The 22,796-nt window shown below is 45.2% G+C and overlaps 1 protein-coding gene and 1 long non-coding RNA gene across 8 annotated transcripts in view; one reads left to right on the top strand and one right to left on the bottom strand.

Moving 5' to 3' along the window:
• The window catches only part of SIDT1 (SID1 transmembrane family member 1), a 112,688-nt gene extending 95,003 nt beyond the window's left edge, over positions 1-17,685 (top strand). For 3 of the 7 annotated variants that reach the window (XM_086675406.1, XM_086675405.1, XM_086675404.1), the window contains 10 exons: positions 160-277; positions 3,023-3,159; positions 3,842-3,950; positions 7,025-7,039; positions 8,328-8,404; positions 10,893-10,939; positions 13,033-13,138; positions 13,213-13,323; positions 14,252-14,365; positions 15,762-17,685. In XM_086675406.1, coding sequence (XP_086531532.1) covers positions 160-277; positions 3,023-3,159; positions 3,842-3,950; positions 7,025-7,039; positions 8,328-8,404; positions 10,893-10,939; positions 13,033-13,138; positions 13,213-13,323; positions 14,252-14,365; positions 15,762-15,824 — 897 coding nt within the window. In that variant the 3' untranslated portion in view covers positions 15,825-17,685. Of the gene's footprint in view, positions 1-159; positions 278-3,022; positions 3,160-3,841; positions 3,951-7,024; positions 7,040-8,327; positions 8,405-8,778; positions 9,031-10,892; positions 10,940-13,032; positions 13,139-13,212; positions 13,324-14,251; positions 14,366-15,761 lie in introns of those variants that run through there. The other 4 variants (XM_086675403.1, XR_015240301.1, XR_015240302.1 and 1 more) reach the window with 4 other exon arrangements.
• Positions 10,235-12,535, bottom strand: LOC147577447 (uncharacterized). The gene is made up of 3 exons (XR_015240303.1): positions 12,155-12,535; positions 11,840-11,976; positions 10,235-10,831 (listed from the first exon to the last, which is right to left on the bottom strand). It is a non-coding gene; the product is annotated as an uncharacterized LOC147577447 (long non-coding RNA).
• Positions 17,686-22,796: the final 5,111 nt, after the last annotated feature.

Genomic DNA, 22,796 nt, shown 5'->3' with positions numbered 1-22,796 from the left:
TCCAAGAAGGATCTGCAAAGGGGAGGGACATCTGGCTTGATGGTGTGGTGATGGGTTATGTGTAATGAACAACAGGAGGCCAGAAGCTTGGATTTCCAGATCCTGTGGTTCTGTCACTGATTGGTGTCTTTCCATTGACAACACTTTCTCCTTTTTCAGGATTATGGGATTCCTAAACACTTTGGTGTTTTCTATGCTATGGGCATCGCGTTGATGATGGAAGGAGTGCTCAGTGCTTGTTACCATGTCTGTCCTAATTACTCCAACTTCCAATTTGGTAATTAGAATTTACATCAACCACACAAATTTAAGTTATGGGAGTCCGGTCCTGGGACCCTCCACAAAATACCAAGGTCATGCATGCAAGAATTAAATATTTTATGTGAGCTAAAGTGATTCAAGGGCACTTCCCCACAGGGTGTGGTTTCTACATGTTGTACCATTTTTTCTCTCTGACCACTTTCAGACTAGAAAACACTCAGCAGTGAATGATGATCCCATGGCTAGATTTGCAGGTGGGCAATGGGCTAAGTATTAGGCAGCAGGGCAGATAGAATTCAACAGACACCTGGAAAGTTTCCTCAGTATAATTTGGCCTAACTTAGTAATTAGACTGCTTTGGGTCGAAAATAATAGAAAGCCCAATTCAACTGGATTAAATAATAAGGACAATTATCAGCTCACCTTCTGAAAGTCCAAAGGTGGAAAGGGATTGCAGTTGATTTATCTGGTGGCCCTGGCTCCAATTCTCCATAATCCCTTGGGTTATGCCGAGCCTGCAGGCTGATTTTATCCTCAGGCTATCAGGAAACTCATGATGGCAAAAATAGCTACAGCGAGTCCTGGCTTCCTGTCTCTATCTACTTCATGATGTCTGGTGGTTGCAGCAAGCTGGTTTCCACGAGCCTTCATTTAAGAGCAAGGAAACTTCTGGGGCCCCTGGGTGGCTCAGTCGGTTGAGCGTCTGACTTCCGCTCAGGTCATGATCTCACGGTCCGTGAGTTTGAGCCCCGAGTCGGGCTCTGTGCTGACAGCTCAGAGCCTGGAGCCTGCTTCGGATTCTGTGTCTCCCTCTCTCTCTGCCCCACAGAGCCTAGAGCCTGCTTCGGATTCTATGTCTCCCTCTCTCTCTGCCCCTTCCCTGCTCATGCTCTGTCTCTCTCTGTCTCAAAAATAAATAAAAACATTTAAAAAATTAAAAAAAAAAAACAAACAAAAGAGCAAGGAAACTTCTTTGCGAACCCCCTCCCCCCCCAGATAACATTCTTCCACGCCTCAATAGTTTAAATAGTCATGAGCCATTCCAGAATTATTCTCCAGGTGCTGGTTAGCTCAAGCCTGGGTTGGGACATCAATCATGGTGGCAAAGGAGTCAGATCACCTTTTAGACCAGTGAGAACCATCCAACGCACCACAGGTGGTGGGTTAGCTTTGCTGAAACCAGTAGGCTAAAAAGGCATGCATTTCTGAATTGAAAATGGGGCTGAGGCAGTTGAGTTACTAACATGCTGTCAGGAAGGAGAAAGGTGAGAACGGATGCCAGTAGTAGTGACCTCCACACTCAAGGAGAAGAATTTTAAAAAGTCATTTTTATCTTTGTACTCTAGCCTCTGTGGGCCCAGAACACCACAGAAATTCTCTGCCACATTTAATTTTTTAATTTAGAAACACTTTTAACAGAGAAAACTACAGAGAACAATATCATTCACCACTCAGAGTGAACAAATGCCAACATTTAAAAATACCTGCCTTAAATCTACCTTTTAAGAAATAACATGTTGTGGGGCGCCTGGCTAGCTCAGTCAGTACAGCATGCAACGCTTGATGTCAGGGTCGTGAGTTCAAGCCCTGTGTTGTGCATGGAGATTACTTAATTAAAAAGAAGAAGAAGAAGAAGAAGAAGAAGAAGAAGAAGAAGAAGAAGAAAGAAAATGTGACAAAGTTGAGTCCTTTGAACTGTTTTCCAAACTTATTCCCCTCTTCCGTCCTCAGAGGCAACAGCTTGACTAATTTGATATTTTATCAGTCCAGTTTTTATAATTTTACTACATTTGTAGTAAATTAATATTTACCTATCAAACTATGTTCTGCAACGTTTTTTTGTCCAACAATGTTTTCAAGATTTATGAATATTGAATCAAAGGCATCCAGTTCTTTCATTTTTAAGGACTGTCATCTTCTGTAATAAAAATATACTACATTTGTCAATTCCTCTACTGAACAACATTTAGATGTTGCCAATATGTTGCTATTGTAGACAGTGCTTCAGTGAACACCCTTACATACTTCTCTTTGTGCACATGTGAGAGAGGTTCCCTGGGACACCTAGAAGTAGAATGTTGGAGTCACCTGGACCAGTCACCATCTTACCAAGAACTTCCAAGTTTCTCCAGAGTGTTGATTCCTACTCCCACTAGCTGCCTGAGAGTTCCCATTTCCCTATATCATCACTAATATGTTACCATCAGACATTGAAATGTTTTGCTACACTCTTGAGTAATATGGGACATTGCCTTGTTGTTCCAGTTTGCATTTCCATCACTGTTGTACAACTAAGCCACATTTAATTTCTAGCTAGTTTCCATCCCTAGGCTGTAAAGCTATATATGAGCAATCAATTATATGAGCTATATATTGAACAATCAATGTGGTTATGTTTCAGGACGCGGATAAGGACCTTCCACACCCACCTAGCATTCTTTCCATGGTCACAGTGCCCTAACCGTCACCAGTATGGACTCTTGCTGTTGCTGTTGAACACCAGCATTTAAACGCAAATACCCCTCCAAGCGGGGATAGTCAATTATTTATCCTATCATCAGATACTTTTCTTCTGTGAGTGGAGTATGTGGGGTCTGGCCAGAGAATGTGCCTGTGGAGGCTGCCATGTTGGAGGTCTCCACACAAACTGAGGGCAGCAAATATTCTAGGGCCTGAAGGCAGGGGGTTTTTCAAGACTAAAGAGAAATTGTCTGTCACCTACTGGATCCTGATTGTTTTGGCTCCCCCTGTGCGCCCTCAGACACCTCCTTCATGTACATGATCGCCGGCCTCTGCATGCTGAAGCTCTACCAGACCCGCCACCCAGACATCAATGCCAGCGCCTATGCTGCCTACGCCTCCTTTGCGGTGGTCATCACGCTCACTGTCCTCGGAGTGGTGCGTCCCTCCCCGTGGCCTTCAGCCCGGCTTTCCAAACATACCCCCTTGGGAGCTTTTTTGTTTTTTTGTTTTTTGTTTTGTTTTGTTTTGTTTTGTTTTGTTTTGTTGCTGTTTGTTTGGTGGACCTCAGGGGAACAGGTTTGAATTAATTACAATCCTTGGTTCCTGCCACATGGCCATCATGAGTCAATTCATGGCATTTTATTCAGTTACTTAGCTATTTACCTCTAATAATGTAATAGGCACCTGCAAAACTACCACCCCTGGAGAGTTCCACTGTAAAGCTGGGACCTCACTCATGTGAGAATGGAATAGAGATGTTCAAGCTGATGGGAGAGGCAGACTTAAAAGAGCAGAAGCGGCTTTCTAAATGTGCAGGGACACATGTCCATTGTCTGCAGTCATTGTCAGAGCATTAGCTCCCAGCTTTAGACCTATTGCCCCTAACTGTTGTTGTTCGGTGCCTCACCCATTTCCTCCTTCTTCCATTTTTGCTTGGCCAGGTAGCCATTCTTTTTTGTGCAGTGTGATCCCTGTGAGCTCACAGAAGTTGGGGGGGGGGGGATCAAAATGCATGCACAGCTCAGTTTTTGACTCCTTATGCATACATGAGAGAATGATTTTCCAGAGTTCTGTGGGGAAAACCCTGGATGAAGGTAACCTCCATCTTTACTCCTAGGTGTTTGGAAAAAACGACCTGTGGTTCTGGATCATCTTCTCCGCAATCCATATCTTGGCATCTCTAGCCCTTAGCACCCAGATCTACTACATGGGTCGTTTCAAGATAGGTGAGTCACCTGTTGCTCTACACTAACACACTAATTAACTTACCTCAAGAAAGCATTGTCTTCGCTCACCCTAAATGGAAGTGTTGCTGGTCATCATGAACACGTGCTTTGAATTCTGGGTATTTTATAACGTCCTCTCCTGTGTAGGATCACAATGAGCTATTGCCACTGTTCTGATTCCAACTGAGAAACTAAGGTGGTCATACTCAGACTTGAGGCAGACCCCCAGCCCCAAGACCCAGTGCTTTATAACCCACAGACTTTAAAATTTTTTTTTTTCAACGTTTATTTATTTTTGGGACAGAGAGAGACAGAGCATGAACGGGGGAGGGGCAGAGAGAGAGGGAGACACAGAACCGGAAACAGGCTCCAGGCTCCGAGCCATCAGCCCAGAGCCTGACGCGGGGCTCGAACTCCCAGACCGCGAGATCGTGACCTGGCTGAAGTCGGACGCTCAACCGACTGCGCCACCCAGGCACCCCTATAACCCACAGACTTTGAAAGTGTGTTTGAAGAATGGTTGGTCAGCACTCCACTCATTCCACCTAGAGGAATAGCTTTCAGACTGTAACATTTAAAACGAGCATTTCTCTAAGTAGCCTACATGGTTATCAAGAATGAATTTTATATTGTTTTCAAATCCTGGAACTGGAGCGTTTTGAGACTTAGGAATCATAACAGGTGGGACATCTGCTGAACTACCCGACAATGTGAACGTATCACATTAGAGCACTGCATGCTCCATGGGACCAGCTTCTGCCCTGCTGCTGTCAGCATGCACGGGAACAGATAGATTGAAGTCACGTTAGAGCATTTAAATATCCCCAGGCCGTTTAAGGTCCAGGAAGCCACACTTAAATATTCTTTTGTATATTTCAAGAAAAATAATTGTGTATAAGCATAGGCTGAACCCTCGTATTTGCAGAGCCCAAAGCAAGAGTGTAAATAAAAGCCCACTAAAAAAAAATTTAAGTTGTAAAGCAGACTTAAAAATCTATTAAATACGTGGATAGAAGGAAGGGAGGGAGGAAGGCAGGGAAGCAGGCCAACAAACTGATAAATATATATGCCTTCATTACAACCTAGAAGGTCCAGGTTCAAATTTAAAATTGTCATCTCCTCAGAAGGACACTCCAGAACATAACTGTATCGGAGAGCTGGTCCCCAGCCCCTGCCCCTCTCTTCTTCCCACGCTGGCTCTGTCCTGCATCTTAAGGGGTCTCACAAGTATGTACATGGATATTCTTGCCCAGCATTCAGCTGGCCCCTCCTTGCCCCTAGAAGTGCCCGCTCCAGGGGTACCATCTGTCCTCAGGAAGCTAGACTAAGGAAGGGGGCTATCAGGTTCTGCGAGGGGACTCAGGTCCATCTGGGCGGGGAATTCTGGGGTCTGGGAATTCAGAACGTGGCCTAGAAGGAGTATTCACTTGCCCGGCAGACCCCTTACTCACTAGGGAATGAGGGCCTTTAAAATACAGCCAGGTCTAAGAGTGATTCTACATAACCAAGTAACTTTCAGATTAGAAAGCTGAATAAAACAATTTCTCATTTTGGCAGCTTAGTTTTCCCCTGTGGCACAGTCAGTAGATTTGCCCGTGGCAATAACAGAGCCAATGTACCTCCAAATCGCCCAGTGGAAGCATCATTAAATGGTTGTGCAGAGCATTTGGCTTGATGCTCTGGTCATGCCCCATCCTCCAGATTCAAAGGTGAGTGAAGGCATACAAAGTCAACTTTGAAAAGGAAAATAATTTGGAGCATGGTTGTTCTGGTTGCTCCCTGAGTTGGAAAAATAAACTTGAATACAGATGTATTCAATACATCTGAATACAGTGTGACCATTAATAATACATACAGGAACTTTTAATATATCTATACCACTTTTGCCCCATACAATTTTGCAATACCGTATTGGTTTACCTTCTGAAAAAGGAGAGATGTAAGTAGCATATTATGACCATGTAATAGTCTGTAGGGTCTCAACAGGAAAAAGATGTCACACAGAAAGATGAAGGTTTTAGTCACAAAGGGACTGTTCATAACACAAGGTCAAGGTAGAGGAGAATGAACGTGGTAGTCTGGCAACCTGGGGTAAGTAGCAGAGAAACTCTCATATCCATTAGTCCAAAGGACAGGAAGGAAGTAGTTACCAAAATGTGGAAGGAGAGGAAGTCACCCTGAAAGACACGGCCAGTCTAAGGCAACCTCACAGGGAGGGCAGAAGGAGGATAAGTACTCTGAGCTCCCTTTTCTTCCTGTGTCCCTCCAGTCTCCTACTGGGGCTTCCCATTGTCCAAATCCATGGAGAGTGAGCAAATCCACTTACGTGGTCCTACAGTCAGGCTCGTGGGCCTGGTGCAGGACAGAGATGTGGCAAATGGGTCTGCAAGGGTAAATGGAAGACAGCCAGTGCATAGCACTACTGAGTATTTTCAATTTCTCTACCCACCTCTTCCCGAGGTGGTCACAGACTTACCAGAGTCCAAAGGAAAATGTCCTGTTCTATGGTGACAATGATTGCATCTAAATTTAGTCCAAAGGCAGGAAGCTGAGTTAGCGGACAGTGGTTCAGCCAACACCAGCCTCTCCGCCCATTTCATAAGCTGCCTTTGCTTTCTGCAATGACATACCTTCTCCGTGGCCCTCAGGCCGCACCTGCAAATGAACGTGGATACAGGAAAGGCAGCAGCAATGGGGCAGAGCATCTCCTAAGGAGGACAGAAAACCATAGAGCCACTTGCCCAGATCATGACTCTGCTACCAGAGCCCAAGGAAAGGATGGCAGGGATCACTTGTGAGAGAGAATGGATTGCAAAATGCAAGTGGTGCATAAAGGAGATAGGGAGAGACAGACTCTGATTCACTCTTTGAAGAAGAGGAAACGTCTGAACGTTTGAGACAGGCAGGAAGTTTCTGTGTTCTTTATGATGAGCAAACATTACTTTTTTTAATTGGAAAATAAAACTAAAGTCATCGTTTTGAGAGAAAAATAAAATGACCAGTAGTTTACCTGTTTGGCTACCTTCTTATATCATTTTCTTTTCTCATTTATTCCCTGCTTCCCACCGATTCAGATGTGTCTGACACAGGTAATGTTCAGCCACCCTTCCCAGGGCTCTAGATTGGTTTCTTAACACAACGACCTGCGTGACTGTCTGCCAGCCTGGCTCTCTGAACACCCCTTCCAGGTTGGGCAGGATCAGCTTATGGGGAGGGGGCCAGAGAGAGGCTCAGAGGAAAGGATACACTCCAGCCCAGCCTGCCCTGCACGTCTTCTGGACTGTTGCATGGACCCATCCCATCCCCTCCCTCCCTCAGTATATCTGGTCTAGTGAAGTCTGGTGAAATTGACCCCAAGGGTAAATGTGAGGAGGGATGGCATTCACAACACAGCTGGGGTCCCCCCTGGTTGAAATGCTTGCTTTGAGCAGACCTCAGCCTTGCCTGTGATGTCTACAAGTGTAGACTGTTCACAGAAAGACAGCTCCACCTGTGACCCTCACTCTGTTCATAGAACAATTGTAACACACACATGTGCTGTGTTTCATTCTATGCTTTTGAAGGATCGCATTTGAAAATTCTTCCCGATCTTTTGCTCTCCATCGTAACTTGCATTCTTTTGATTACTGTTGCAGTACAAGTTTAGACTCTCTGAATGTGCTCCATAGACTTCAGTGTCCCTTGGCTCAATTCTTACTGACTTACAACCACATGGAGAAATACAGATTCGAATTTTTACAGGCTAAGATTTCCCATCCTCTAGAGAGAGCAGATGTTTTAAGGTACCTGGAGGGGCCCCATAACATCTCTGCTATAAAGGAAACACCTCTGCACTAAACTGTACACAAAGGGGAACTTAGCTGATGGAGACGATAGAGGCGCTGGCCGGCCACTCAAATTATTTGTGAGCATTTGTCACATGGGTCCGCCTCACTTGCCTTTTTCTGCAGTATGATGCCTGGATACAGCACACCTTACAAGACAGCACAGGCATGTACAGGCACAATTTTTTTTAATTTTAATTTTTTAAATGTTTTTTTCATTTTTGAGAGAGAGAGGGAGAGGGACAGAGAGAGAGGGGAACAGAGGATCCAAAGTGGGCCCTGCACTGACAGCAGCAAGCCTGACGCAGGGCTCAAACTCACAAACCGTGAGGTCATGACCTGAGCCAAATTTGGATATTTAACTGACTGAGCCACCGGGGCGCCCCACAGGCACCATTTTTTAAAGCAAACATCTGTTTCTGACCTAATAAGTACAAAGCACCATTTTTATAAGGTGAAGACGACATCATCTTGGCCCTAAAATCTTGGGCCGTATGGGAGTATTCTGTAGTATCTCTGACTAAGCCTTACTATGCAATTGTGTCATCGGCAGATATGGGGATTTTCCGAAGGGCCGCTATGGTGTTCTACACGGACTTCGTCCAGCAGTGCAGCCGGCCTCTGTATATGGTACGTGCGTGCTCCTGTGTGCCTTGGCCTTGTCCCAGAGAGAAGGGGAACAGTATGAGGGGCAGGCTCGGGGCAGACACTCAGGTTCCCTAAATCAAGAAGGCCAGATGGCCCAGGGTGGCTGAGCTCCAAGTAGGGGGAAGAAGCATGTTCCTTACTCTTCTTCTTGCTCATAAAAAACAGACTGGGATAGATCCATTTTTATACATGAAATACTGCTAGTGTTTAAAGAAGAAATCTGTGTATACATACAAAACTACGGAATAGTGACAGTTGCTATGGGGAAGGATCAAGGCAGGTGTCATCCAAAGAGGTATGATTATTTCACTTGTGGAAGTGCAAAGGGCACTCACTGGATAATTATACCATGACAGCAGGCATAAACCAGGCTTGTCCCAAGAAAACTGGGCATCTATCACTCCAGTTGCTTTCATCAAGAACTGAACACTTTCAGGGGCACCTCGGTGGCTCAGTCAGTTAAGCATCCGACTTCAACTCAGGTCATGATCTCACAGTTCACAAGTTTGAGCCCCGCGTCGGGCTCTGGGCTGACAGCTCAGGGCCTGGAGCCTGCTCCGGATTCTGTGTCTCCCTCTCTCTCTGCCCCTCCCCCGTTCATGCTCTGTCTCTCTCTTTCTCAAAAATAAATAAACATTAAAAACTTTTTTTAAAAAAGAACTTAACACGTGCCACACTATACACTGGTTTGATTTGTGTACATTGTTTGATTTTTACAGTAAGCAAGGATATTTTCTTCAAAATTGTGGTTATTACTTACTGGTTGAAATGCAAGTTCTAAAAATTCTCCATCACTGTTTTCAGTATATCATACATTTCTACACTAGGCAGAAGGATTGGGACCCTGGTCCCAGCTATATCTTGGCTCTCTGGCCAGTGAGTGACCTTAGGAAGGCCGCATACGTGCTGGGAGCCATTACCCCAACCTTTCCACCATGCTGTGGTCAGAATTCCTGATACTGTTTGGGCCTGACACACAGGAGTTCACGAAGTACCTGCTAATAATTTATGATCAAATAGTTTACGATCATATTGACATAAAGGAATATGAGAATGTTTTCACCCTCTAGAACTTGGGCAGGAACTCTATTGAGGGGACTGAGGCTGAAGGGTTTTATTTACATGAGAACTTAAAACCCAGTAGGGCTGGGGCTCCTGGGTGGCTCAGTTGGTTAAGCATCCGACTTTGGCTCAGGTCATGATCTCGCGGTTTGTGGGTTTGAGCCCCATGTTGGGCTCTGTGCTGATAGCTCAGAGCATGGAGCCTGCTTCAGATTTTTTATGTCTCCCTCTCTCTGCCCCTCCCCTGCTTGTGCATATGTTCTCTCTCTCCCTCTCTCTCTCTCTAAGAATAAATAAATATTAAAAAAAAAAAACCAGTAGGACCTGTGAGTATTTTGAGAGTTAAGCCTGCCTTAGCTGTGAGCCATGAGGAGCAATTAATGTTTTGTTTGTTTGTTTACTCACATTATGTGATGCAGACTGTCTTTTTTTCTAGCAGACTATTTTTCTCTTATTTTTTTTTAATGTTTATTTTTGAGAGAAAGAGAGAGAGAGAGACGGAGTGTGAGCAGAGGAGGGGCAGAGAAAGAGGGAGACACAGAATTGGAAGCAGGCTCCAGGCTGTCAGCACAGAGCCCGATGCAGGGCTTGAACCCACGAACCGTGACATCATGACCTGAGCCAAAGTCGGATGCTTACCCAACTGAGCCACCCAGGCGCCCCAGAGCTAATTTTTTTAAAGGAAGATATTTCCTCCAAGCTAGGTGGATCACCCACAAAGACAGAGAATCAGCACAGAGAATCCCATGAGGACATGCAAATTAAAGTACAATCAGATGCCACCTAAAAGTTTTACACTGTATGCAAAGAAGCAGGGCCAGGTTGTGAATTAATCTCTATCAGAGGAACTTTCCTTTGAGATGGACCTCTCCTAGTTCACCCACCACCAATATCTTTAGTGTTAAGCCTGTGTGTTTAGAGACCGGGAGCCTGAGCGTTGCAGGACCTCCTTGGAGTCAGAGTAACGGAGAGCAAACGGGAGCCAAACGGGTGAGGCCCAAGAGCCGCCTTGTGGCTCGCTAAGTAACGGCGCAGGGAAACAGTGCTGGATTACATTACAGCAACGGCAGAATCCTTTTCACTACCGAGTAATCTGCACACACCACCAACTTCCTCAAGAAGTGGGGCCGCGGTGCCCAGCTACCCTACACATTGGTGGGGGAAACAGTAAGAGTCCTGCTTTACTCACCGTGTTTCCTTTAACAGACACAAAGTCACATCCGTTCACAGACCGAGGCCTCGCCATTTCTTCCCATAGGAGATCAGTGTCCGCCTGCAGGCACAGCTCTCTTAGAACCATGGAAACTCTTTCACCAGGCAATTGTTTCCCCATAATTGGTGCTGCCCCTACAAGTAGGTCAAAAGAAAAGAGATGTGTGCAGTCTCTCATCTGATGTTTTCTTTCCAGGATAGAATGGTGTTGCTCATCGTGGGGAATCTGGTTAACTGGTCCTTGTAAGTAGTCTTAGGAAGACACGTTTTTCTCTTTATTGATGTCTGTAACACGGCGGTTTAGCTTTCCTTGGCTGTCATTTATATAAAGAAATGTGAAATTAAGGAGCGTGTAGGACTGTGCTTGCCCTAGGGACTTGGAAGAAAGGTATTTTTCCTCCACAAAGAACACACTAGGAAGCCTTGTGTGCCAACGGTGGTCTCTTTTAAAGTGCTGCGTTCAGCACCTTGATGCATTGAGCTCATTTGCGCCACAAGACCAACATCAAATCTGTTATCTACATGGATAAACTATGTAGATAGTTAGATGCTAGAGATTATTCTAAAAGTTACAAACATGAAGCATAGTTTTAAAGTCTTGTAGATCTTTCCATCAAGGCTACCCAGTAGACATTTCCCTTTCTTACTAAATGTGTGTGTGTTTGCGTGTGTGCATGAGCGTGTGTGTGTACAAGTCTCTATCCTCTTTATTTCTTACCGTATGGTTCTCAATCTTCCTACTGCACCAATATCCCTTTTCTTCTTTTCCCTCATTATTACCTGGGCTTTTTTCCCTCCGATGGCTTCAAAATAGAACAGTACAACAGACCTATATTTTTGTTATCTGTAACTATTTTATACAACCTATTCTCAACTTTAAAATGTGAGTAAGTGAGCTGTTTCATTAGTCTACCCCAAGTCAGTAAGTTTAGTTGCTTTTATTAGTGGTTCTTAGCTGATATGCTAAAAAGGTCAGTGACCTTTGATAGAAAGATGACTCCTGCCCCCCTTTAAGACATGAAAGGATTGAAAACAGAGGCATACCTTCGGGTAAAGCCAGAATCTGGTTTTGAGAATTCAAATCTTACTTGGGGCATATGCTTGTGGAAGAGATTTCCCATTATGTTGTCACCCAGGGATTACCTCGGGGTAAGCGCCATGCCTGTGAAGGACCCCTCCTTGATGTACAGACATGTCGAGATGGGTGATTCTTGGCAGTGGTCACCTGTGGCACTCGTCTTGACCTCTCTTTTAGGGAGGACCCCACAGTCCTGATGACTCTGTAAGATAGGGTGCAGGGTGCTCGTGGGAGAAAAGGGACCAGCCCCTTGGTAATGAGCACCTGATAACTATGTCCCCAGTGCTCACAAACACCTGGCTTGTCCCCACCCCTCCCATGACCAAAACCAAACCCACGATCTGCTCACAAGACAAGGTAAATGGCCTCTCTTTTCTTACACAGGCGCTCTTTGGGCAGCAAGTTCTGCAGAGATGAATGGGGTGTGACAACACACCGGCACTATGGGAACCTGGTGGAGGGTTGGCTTCCTCTTTTTTTCTCCAGCCTCAGTTTCCCATGGACACTACAAGACATGGAGTGACTTCATGTGAATCTTGAATGTTATTTTAAAAGAAATTTGGGGGAAAAAAGCAGTGCTAAACCCCAACCAAACTAAACTTCAGTATTAATGTAAAAACCATAGGGGAGCCCGAGTGGCTCAGTCGGTTGAGCTTCCAACTCTAGATTTCAGCTCAGGTCACGATCTCATGGTCAAGGGATCAAGCCCCGAGTCCAGTTCCATGCTGGATGTGGGGCCTGCTCGGGATTCTGTCACTCTCCCTCTCTCTCTGCCCCTCCCCTGCTCATGCTCTCTCTCTCTCTCTCTCTCTCTCTCTCTCTCTCAAAAATAAACATTTTTAAATAAATAAATAAATAATAAAAATCATAGACAGTTTTTTGTTGATAATGTGTGGCAAGCCAATTTTGAGATAATTCTATTTCTAGTAATCTAGTCTAATGAATTAATCTTAAATGCAAAAAAAGAGAAAAGCATAATACGTCTGAAGGTAGTGATTTATTCATTGCACTGTTCTTTGTAATGAAAAGCCGCAAGGCAAAAGGAAAACTATTTCAACTAGAAAGAGGATTGTGGTACATCCACTTATGGGAACCTTACAATCATCAAAAATGCCAGGTCTGAAGGAGGTGTTGTAATTTACTTGCATTAGAGGTTTTTTTTTTTTTAACTCCCTTCCTCCCCAAAGTGGAGGTGAAAAAGCCAACAATGTTACAAACCCAGCTTGATGCCTACATACTAATCCCTCCCTGCACCCAGCGCCCTCTTTGGACTGATCTATCGACCCCGGGACTTCGCTTCCTACATGCTGGGGATCTTCATCTGTAACCTGCTGCTCTACCTGGCCTTTTACATCATCATGAAGGTGAGAGTGGGCACCGGGAGCCGCCCGCCCTGGGTCCGAAAAGGCCGCGAGCTGCATCTGCTTTCCATCCACAGCTCCGCAGCTCGGAGAAGCTCCTCCCCATCCCGCTCTTCTGCATCGTGGCCACGGCTGTGGTGTGGGCCTCCGCTCTGTACTTTTTCTTCCAGAATCTCAGCAGCTGGGAGGTAAGAGGGCAGTTTTCTTTTCAGAGGAAATGTTCTCCCTCCCTCTTGCCTTTTTGATCTTCCTACTTCCCTCTCCGTGTGCTTGTTGCTGTTTGTCTTTGAAATGAAAGTTTTCTCTAAAAGGGATGGTGTTTAATGTCCACACATAAATGGCATGCTGTCGTCATTGTCAGAGTAGGCCTCGTCAAGGTGTGAGCCCTCCAAACAGGGCAGATTGGATGCTCATTATGTGTTGTATTATGACTCTCTTGCCCATGGATATTTAACGTGTGCCAAACCTTTATTACTGTATCTTCTCATAATCCTATCCATAAACAAATACCCAGCTGCAGGTGTTTATAAATCCATTGCATAGATGGGAAAACTGAGGCCTAGGAAATAAGTGATACATTGAGTAGCAGAAAGGAAGCCTCAGCTCTCCATCACAATCAATTTTAGAACATTTGTTATCACTCCAGAAAGAAAGCCTGCCCGCTAGGAGTCGCTCTCCGTTTCTCCCTAAACCACCAGCCATAGGCAACCACTAATCTATCTTTGGTCTCTATAGATCTGCCTGTTCTGGACATTTCATACACATGGAATCATACCATATGTGATCTTGAAGTCTAGCTTATCCATTCATCCATGTGGTAGCATATATTGGTACTTCATGTCTTTTTAACTGCTGAATAATTTTCTATCATATGCATGCAGCACATTTTACCTATCATCAGTTGAGGGACATTTAGATGGTTTCCACTCTTTGGCTCTTATGAGTGTGGCCGCTGTGAACATTGTGTACAAGTTTTCGTGTGGACTAATGTTTTCTTGGAAGCTAACTTTTTGAGCCGGGCATCCAATAGCATTTTTGTGGCTTTCTGGACGCTCAGCCCTCTAAACAGTTGAACTGTAGGAGTGCTCACCCACATTCTGCCTCACCTTCCTCCAGGGAACCCCAGCCGAATCCCGGGAGAAGAACCGGGAGTGTATCCTGCTCGATTTCTTTGATGACCATGACATCTGGCACTTCCTCTCTGCCACAGCCCTGTTTTTCTCATTCTTGGTGAGTTTATAATACCTGTCTGTCAATTTCTTCTCTCTTCACATCCTGTACTTTCTTCCCCTGCGTTCCTTACTTTTTTGTATTTCTAACTTCTCTTTCTAATTCCTCACTATAATTTAATATACAGATCCTTTTATATCTTTTTTCACATTATATCCTTCAGTTAGATCTTTATTTTCATTTTCCTTTTACTCTCCAATATTTCAAGATACAGAGTTAACAAAATGATTTTCCTTAAATGGCACAACATTTGGACTGAATCGGTTATTAGAACTCACATGCCCAGAATCGCCCCAGGAATCACTTCTGGCACTCATTCAAATTTCAGTAACATTAGATTCTTCCTTCTTGTGCTCACATTCCTCCTCCTCTTCCAGTCTCACTGAATATCCCACAAATATTTTACAAGTTTCTGGAGCGGCTGGGGATAGCAGCCAGGTCTCTTGCTTCTAACCAGTCTGTCCCAGATCTCTCCTGTAATCCTTCCATTTCTTGTGGCCCAAACACCTTTCCAGAAGCTATGCATACTCTAACAATGGATGATCACTGCTGGCTTCCTTTCATCTTAATTTAGACTTTTCCAAATTAAAAGTCCGCTGTGCCTGTGCACAGGTAGCAAGCAACAACACGGGGAGACCTGTGCTCCCAGCACTGCTCACGGTGAGCGGGCTCTGCCTCCACACGGCCTCGAGAGTGGAGCGGGGCTGCCCCCTCGTGGCCATCTGGGGAAGTTCAACAATCTGCATAAACCTCACTCCTCGTGACGTGTAGTTTTGATGAACAACACCTTCATGAGACAGAGACCACAAAAGTGGAGTGAAAGTTTCCATGTGAAGAGAGTGGTGGCAGAGGGAACTGAAAATGGAGGCGGAGTATACATTGCTTGTATAGCAATACTCTATGCAACAAGATTTCCTTTCCTCTAGATCTTGGGCCACACGTCCCCTTTTAAGTAATGACTTCCCTGGCCACCCCATCAGCACTTTTTTTCAACCTTTCCCTACCCCATACTTCCTATACTCCCTCCATAGTTTAATTTTTGTTACTATTTCATTACATATTATTATCTAGTACACTGGACTTTGCACACATCACTAACATGCTGTATTGTCCCCATTTGCTTCATGTCTGAAGCTCTCTCAAATGTAAGCTCCAGGAAGGTAGGGAGTTTTGTCTCTGGCATCTAGAATAGCACATAATAGGCCCTTGGTACACATCGGAATTAATAGATGAACTAGGTGATCATAATTGCCCGTGTAGAGCACAGCACTGCAGACAGCCACAGAGGACAGGAAGGTGCTTGTGCTGTCAACCCAGGTGAGTCTCAGAGAGGAAGCTGGGCTTACTGTGGCTGTGACCGTGCACTGCTTTCATTCCTCCGCCCCTCCCATTCCAGGTTTTGTTAACCCTGGATGATGACCTGGACGTGGTTCGGAGGGACCAGATCCCTGTCTTCTGAGCCTCCAGCACTAAGAAAGGGAGGGGGAGCAATCGATCTCGGTGCTGTTTCATGAAAATACAGGGACCGCAGCAAAGTCACCACTGCCAAATGCTCCACTCACCTCATCAGGTCAACTTGGTGTGCGCTCACACAGGGAGGACAGGGGCAGGAGGGAGATTCAAGCCTGCAAGAAGGGAGGCGGAGGGGAAGCCACGGGTCTGGACAGAGGCAATCCCTGAAGAGTCTAGAGACACCCATCCCCTTGTGTTTGCAGCCCTGAGCTAAACGTGGACGCAAGCTGCATCCAAGTCAACTCTGTCTTGGGACCCCTCCCACCCTCCTCTGAGACTCGACGGCAAGGACAGAGTGATGCTGCCCTCTTCTGTCCAGCTGCCTTCAGGCCCGGAGAGGCCAGCAGCTCAGATCTCCTGCCCAGACACTTTTTAGATGGGCCCCCTTCGCACCCCCACGATATCTGCTGCTTGACACATCCCAGAGCACCAGCTCGCTTCTCCAGAGTCCAGGGGTGATACAGCTCCTCAGAGTCTGGTGGAGGGCTGAACCCACGCCCTAGGGCTTAGTAGGACCAGCTAGTCACCTCCTTGGAAGGAACGCTGTATGCGTCCCCCAGGTTCCTGACCCCATTAGAAGGGCTCTGGATTGGGCTTTGTCACGCACTTGTCCTAACAGGTAACTGTTCCCAGGACCAAGGCTTGGGTGCTCACCTACTTGTTAGTGTCTTCATGCCACCGCTGTGTGTTGACCCCACAACTCAGGCTCTACTTTCCTGGGTTAGGCCCCGGCGTTCTCTCACCAGCTCCAAAAACTCTTCTAGCAGCAGAAGGAGTGAGAGAAATGACCGACAGGGCTAAGAGACTGGTGACATCAGCCTCCAGCAAACAGACCTCACCCTAAGGAAGTGGGTGCCTAGAGCACATGCAGCAAAGCTGAAATTGCCTCCTCGAGCGTCCAATTCTAACAGCTCAATTCTGTGCCCATGTCACCTGTGGGGAATAAATAATTGTTCAAACCAGGGATGCTGCATTGGGGGTCCTCTGCCACCGACCAAGCCCCTTACCTGTCACTTGAGGCAGGTTAGGGCCTCCAGATTTTCTCTCTGAAGTTCTCTAGAAGTAACTCTCAGGATGAACACATTTTACTCATCCTCTTGAGTTGCAGAGAGCAAGCTGATTGAGGATTGCTTCTTGGTTGCACCGCATTCTCATTCTCTCGCCAGTAAGGTGCTGCAAAGCCCACTTCACTGCCACCGTCTGACATCTCTGCCCCTGCCACGCCCCATTTGGACCACGCACCCGTGGTACCTGGAGGAAGATGTAATCAGAAAAGAGACATATGAATGTGCACCCTATATAGATTTGCCTGTGAAGTTGAAGTCACCTGTCACCTCTGCTTTCCTGATCGTTCATTAGGGAAATGGATCAGGCGTCCTTTTTGTTTAAAAAAGTATTACTCTGTCTCTAAAATATTTGTATAATGTTCAAAGTCACATTGCAGAAGTTTCAATAGCAAATTTTCCCGGATTTTAAAAACACAAAGATGCTTTTAATGAAACTTTTTGTGATTTTCTTTTCTAAAATGTCCCCAAACTTATCATTGCTTTTCTACTATTCTTCCTTCCTTAAAAACTGTTGACTTCCATAGGCTATATAAAGGCCACCTATAAAAATAGTTGTGATAGTCTAACATCTAAAACAAATTTTGAATCCATGTAATAATGGCTCATTTGACCTAATTCTTTTATTTTAATGCACTGATGGCTTCAATTAAAAAAAAAAAAAAAAGGTGCACTAAGGAAATGTGGACAAAGTCTATTCAAGTGGCCCTGTGGCCCAAAGTGAATAAATTGTGAGATGCGTTACCTGGTCCAGCAGCTTGTTTGGAAATGTATCTGTGGGAATGGGGAGGGGGCTCTGAACTGTGTTGTGCTGCGGTGTTCTTGACCGTTTATTCCCATCATGTCTATATTATGCTGTAAACTCACACACTGTGGTCAGTTCCCTTCTCTGCAGCAGGACTAAAAACCCAGACCAAGCCTGCTCCTACAACTATCAATTCTAAATGTAGTTGTTTCTACTTCTGTCTACAGTACGAATGTCATGGCTGGAGGACATGAGAAAGTTGTCCGACTGCATCCATGGTTAATAGGAATGCCGGGGTGGAGGGGGGCAGCCTCCCAGCTGAATGGTCCCTTGTCCCTGTGTAGAACAATGCCCACGCAACTTTTGTCTGTGCTCGTGGACTTCGCTCTTTAAAGAGAAGGGAAGATTAATCTGAAAGCCAAGTTCAGCCAGAGGGTAACCGGAGAAAACAGCCACTGTGAAGAGGTTTTTGGCAGACGAGGCACAGAGGTAATAGGAGTAGGTCAGCTGGAGCAGGACCGAGATGTGGCAGCCAGGGGAGCAAAGCTGTGCGCATAAAAAAATGACCTCTTCACACCTCTGACGAATGCTGGAGAGGCAAGTCCACCTGTTGATGTTGGATGGTTGAGGGATTAGCCTGATTTTATTTTAGCAGCAGGAGAAGCCAGTGGAAAACCAGAGTCTATCTGGGGAAGGGACTTTCCATGACAGAAGGAGATCACCAAGCCAGCTCCTGGTGCAAAGAAAGTGGCAGCTGCTTCCTTTGTAGCTCTGAGCAGCCACCAGAATGTTCTGTGAGATCACAAAATGCCTGTGTCGGTAAATCAAATAACATCCAAAATGTTTCTCATTCTGGGAGATAGTCTCTCTGTGTAAAACTTAGGGGAAAGGGAGAAACAGAGATAAACATTATTCACACAAGGAACAGTGGAGCCTGGAAAGATTCTTGAGTCAGATTTTCATCCAAGTATGTTCACGTGCTCACTGTGTGACCTCAGGCAAGTTGCTGGAACACTCTGATCCTTGCCTAACACATCCACTTGACAGTACATTAGGGGACAAAAGTAGAGACGTGCAGAGCACCAGGAGTAGTGCCAAGACAGAGAAGATTGTCACCCCGTCCCTCTTGAATCCCATGGGGGGGCAGGGCAAGAGCGGGTCTCTCCACTGGGCTGGCATCTCTCTCCCCTAGAGGCTGTCCATTGAAATCTGCTGTCCTCAGTTCCAGGAGGCCCTGAAGGGTTTGGGAGGCCTCTTCACCTTCAAAGATACTGCCCAGAGTTCTCAAACCTCCTAGTCCCAGTGTCCCCCCACCCACCCCACCCTTTATGGCTGCATGTCACTGCCTCTGGCCCTTAATACTCTTACCCCAACCCAGATGAAAAATCACTACCAAATCCAGGGCCAAGTGGAAAATCTGGCTGTGTAGGTCACACCTCATTACCGCCATCTCTGTCCTGGGAATCTCAAAGAAAACCTGAATTTTCTCCCTTTCTCGAGTAGCTGTTACTACTGTGGTTCAGCAAAAGCCACGGCAAATGTTTCCCCACCCCTCCCTACCCCCTCCCAAATGTTCTGTAGAGAAAGCCTGGATGTTCAGCCTGCATGAAGATGGGAAACAAATCTGGCTCCAGAAAGAAGCAGGGGAATGTCCCTCAGGTTTTGAAATGACTAATATCCCTGGTGAAACTAAGGAAAGGCATTGTGAGTAAAGATACAATCTGCCTCTGCCTGAAGCAATGGAAAACCCTTGATTCTGCCCAGTTTATGGTAGGTGTTTTGTTGTTGTTTTTAACGCTGTTTGGTGGAGACAACATGTATTGTGTAACTAGGTTTGAACGTCTCCTCAATATTAAAGCACCATTGTCAAGGAGGTAAAGTGCCTGTCAAATCTTCGGCCTTAACACACATGAATTCAAAAAAAGTTTCACAGGAGTCAAAGATCAGCCTTCACCATGAGTTTCTAAAAGGCCATAGTAATAGTTTTGCTTGGATGGGACTCTTCTGTAAGAAGAGACCCCTGCTCTATGAACTCCAAGGCAGGACTTATTACACTTTTCCTTGACGTGTGGTCTGGCTATTCTCATTGAAACACAAAGAAGGCTAAGTGGTTACCATTATTCACACAGAATTCCCCTTTACTCCCCAATCTTAGGGAAATGGACTCTGCCCTCTTCCTAAATATCCCTGGATTAGGAGATTTCATAACTTTTCCTGAACTTCAAATTTTAAAAAAATTCCTTGGCTCTATCCTACATCCTTTTCATTGCCTTAGAGTTTCTGTCATCTCAGGATTTACCCATTTCTCTGGAGATGAACAATAATTAACCACCATATTTTAACATAGAATGGCCTTGAAGTCATATCACATCTCAGTCAAAGGCTAAATAAAGTCTAGGTGTTTTATCTCTTGTTCAGCAGTATAGTTTTGATTTAGCAAATAAGAGATTGAAACAGTGAAAGATGTCCAAGTCAGGACAAGAGAAGACTGACACCCAATCGTAGTATGGCTTTCTTCTGGCCTCCTCATCTACCCTATGTTCTAACATTCTTCTTGAATTAGGACTCTAAGTCATTTAAACAGAAGATAATCCAAAATAATTCAGAGGATGTCTATTTTACAGGGCTATAGCATTGCCATCACAGAAAAGAGCTGATTTGCACTTTATGATTTTTATTATGTCACCTATCCGAGCCTTTCATAAGGTTCAGTACCCGGTACAAGGCAGGTCCCTTCGAGGAAGAGCACAAATTCAGACCTGAGGTTGACTCTGCTTCTCTTTCAACCTAGGATACTTGATAAAGTAACCTACTTTTTTAGGGGATCCATTTCTCTTTTAACCTCTCCTTCCTTACCACTTCTCTGTCCATTTACACAGAATCAGAAATACGGCTTCTGCTAATGGTTAATCAAGAAATATTTGGGCCAGGCTCCACAAGGAGCAGGACCCAGCAATGCACAAAAGGCACACAATTTCTTCCGTCACAGGATCTGTGGTCCAAAAAGGAAGATGGACATGAAGCACATCATCATGATTTGTTCATTTTAAGTGGGCAAAGAGCTCCAAGAAGAGAGTGGCCTTCCGAGAATCTTATCATTAGGCGCAGAGCAGAAAAAAGTCCAAATAAGTACCAGCAATTTTTATCCCCATGTGTGAAGCCCTAAACTTGCTGCTGATACAACACAGCATCTCAAATTCTTGGAAAGGATACTTGCTGGGTCTCCAGAAGAGATGTTTTCGGAGGTGCCGGCTTTCTCCCTCAATGGTTCCCAGTCCTACCACACAAACAAATAAAATAATTAGAGGGGACTTTCTCAGGATCAGAGAGGTGGGTGCTATTCTCAGCGACGGGTAACTTGGAAGGAAGAGGCTTATTGCTAAAACTACACCAAAGATGTCTGAGAATTCTAAGTTGGCTTGCAAGTGCTAGAACAATGTAATGCATAGGTAGGTGGAGCATGAAAGGGAAGGGAAACTGAGAATGAGGCAGGAATAAGGTATGTGAACCTGGAAGACCCAGCTGAGATTCAGTCAAAGGTCAGGTTCAAGCAGTAGTGTCTTCTGAAAGCAGAAGCGGAAGGCAACAGATGACAGCCTGAACCATCCCTAAAAGCTATATATGGGGAGATACAAGAGGCTTTACACAAGAGGGTAAATTGAGGCTTGGTTGGGATGTGGAGGGGAAGATAGCTGCTTCTTTGTGTCATGAAGAAAGAGAAAGTTGTTTACCTGGTAATGGTGTTGGTGGCTCACATGATGGATAGAGCTTACTGGACCATCATTTTAGGGAAGACCTTGTAAGAAGGGATGGAGAAGGACTGGGCCCAAGTAGGAGGGACACGTTTTGACGTGGTACCTTTGTGGGTTTGATGTTATTTACTTGTTTTCAGGCCGACTGAAAGCAAAATGAAAGAGACCCCCAGGCTCCACCAGGTTGAGACTACAGGACTGGACAATATTTTAAAATATCACACTTGGACTAAGAGGGAAGCCCACAGCCTACTGGACTCTCACAGCCTGCCCTGTCATGCCCAGAAGAGGAGAATAATTGTGTCTTTCCCAGATAAAAGGAGAGAAGTTAGAAAAATTGAGAGGTACCTTGATGACCACCTCCAATTTTTCATAAGAAAAATGAAAGTCCCAATTTTGATCTTAGCAGAGAACAGAGATCCAGAAAGAGAGAGAGAGTTGGGGTGGGGATCATCTCAATCCATCCTTGAACAAACAAAAACTGCTCCAACTCCCTAATTCTGAAGAACTGCAACAACCCGTCCCTGCTGGAGGACAATCAGGGCACTGAGCTTTTCGATCTGCCCTTTTAGTAGGGTCTTCCTGTTGGAAACTGTTGTCCTCAGTTCCCGTCTCTGACCCGTAGAACATTAAAGTCAGCAGAATTGATCATTAAAACAGCAAACATTTGTCATCAGGCATTCTGTCAAGGGTTTTGTATGCATTACCATATTTAATCTTGAACCACCCAACCCCATGAAGTAGGCACTGTTACGACATTTGCCGCATGGAGAAACTGACACTTAAAGAAGTCACTGTTCACTAGATGAAGTGACTGCTGCAGAAAGCTGGATTGACATTCAGAAGGAGTAGCCTAGGTAACGAGACCGGAGAAAAGAGAAGACGGATTATGTTGTAAGGAAGGGTCAACTCTTACTCATGTATCTATACATGCAAAACAGAGCCTAGAATTATATGACTATTGAACAGATTAACAAAAATTGAAAGTTTCAGCAAAATTCAGAAGATATGTGTCTGTTATATAAACATGAATAACAATGAAACTGATAAAATCATGGCTTTGGATCACTTTGGCTCTATAAAGCTGGAACAGCTGGATCCATGTGGAGACTGTTGCTTCAGTCTCTAAGCTTGTAAAAGTTAAGAACCAAAGTCCTTTTTCTTTTTTTTTTTTTTTTTAACGTTTTTTATTTATTTTGGGACAGAGAGAGACAGAGCATGAACGGGGGAGGGGCAGAGAGAGAGGAAGACACAGAATCGGAAACAGGCTCCAGGCTCCGAGCCATCAGCCCAGAGCCTGACGCGGGGCTCGAACTCACGGACCGCGAGATCGTGACCTGGCTGAAGTCGGACGCTTA

The sequence above is a fragment of the Puma concolor genome, chromosome C2 (genome assembly GCF_028749965.1).
Source record: "Puma concolor isolate L17-30 chromosome C2, mPumCon1.1.hap2, whole genome shotgun sequence".
Lineage (NCBI taxonomy): Eukaryota > Metazoa > Chordata > Mammalia > Carnivora > Felidae > Puma > Puma concolor.
The sequence above is the reverse complement of the archived record's forward strand: the minus strand, read 5'-3'. Positions and strand labels throughout refer to the sequence as shown.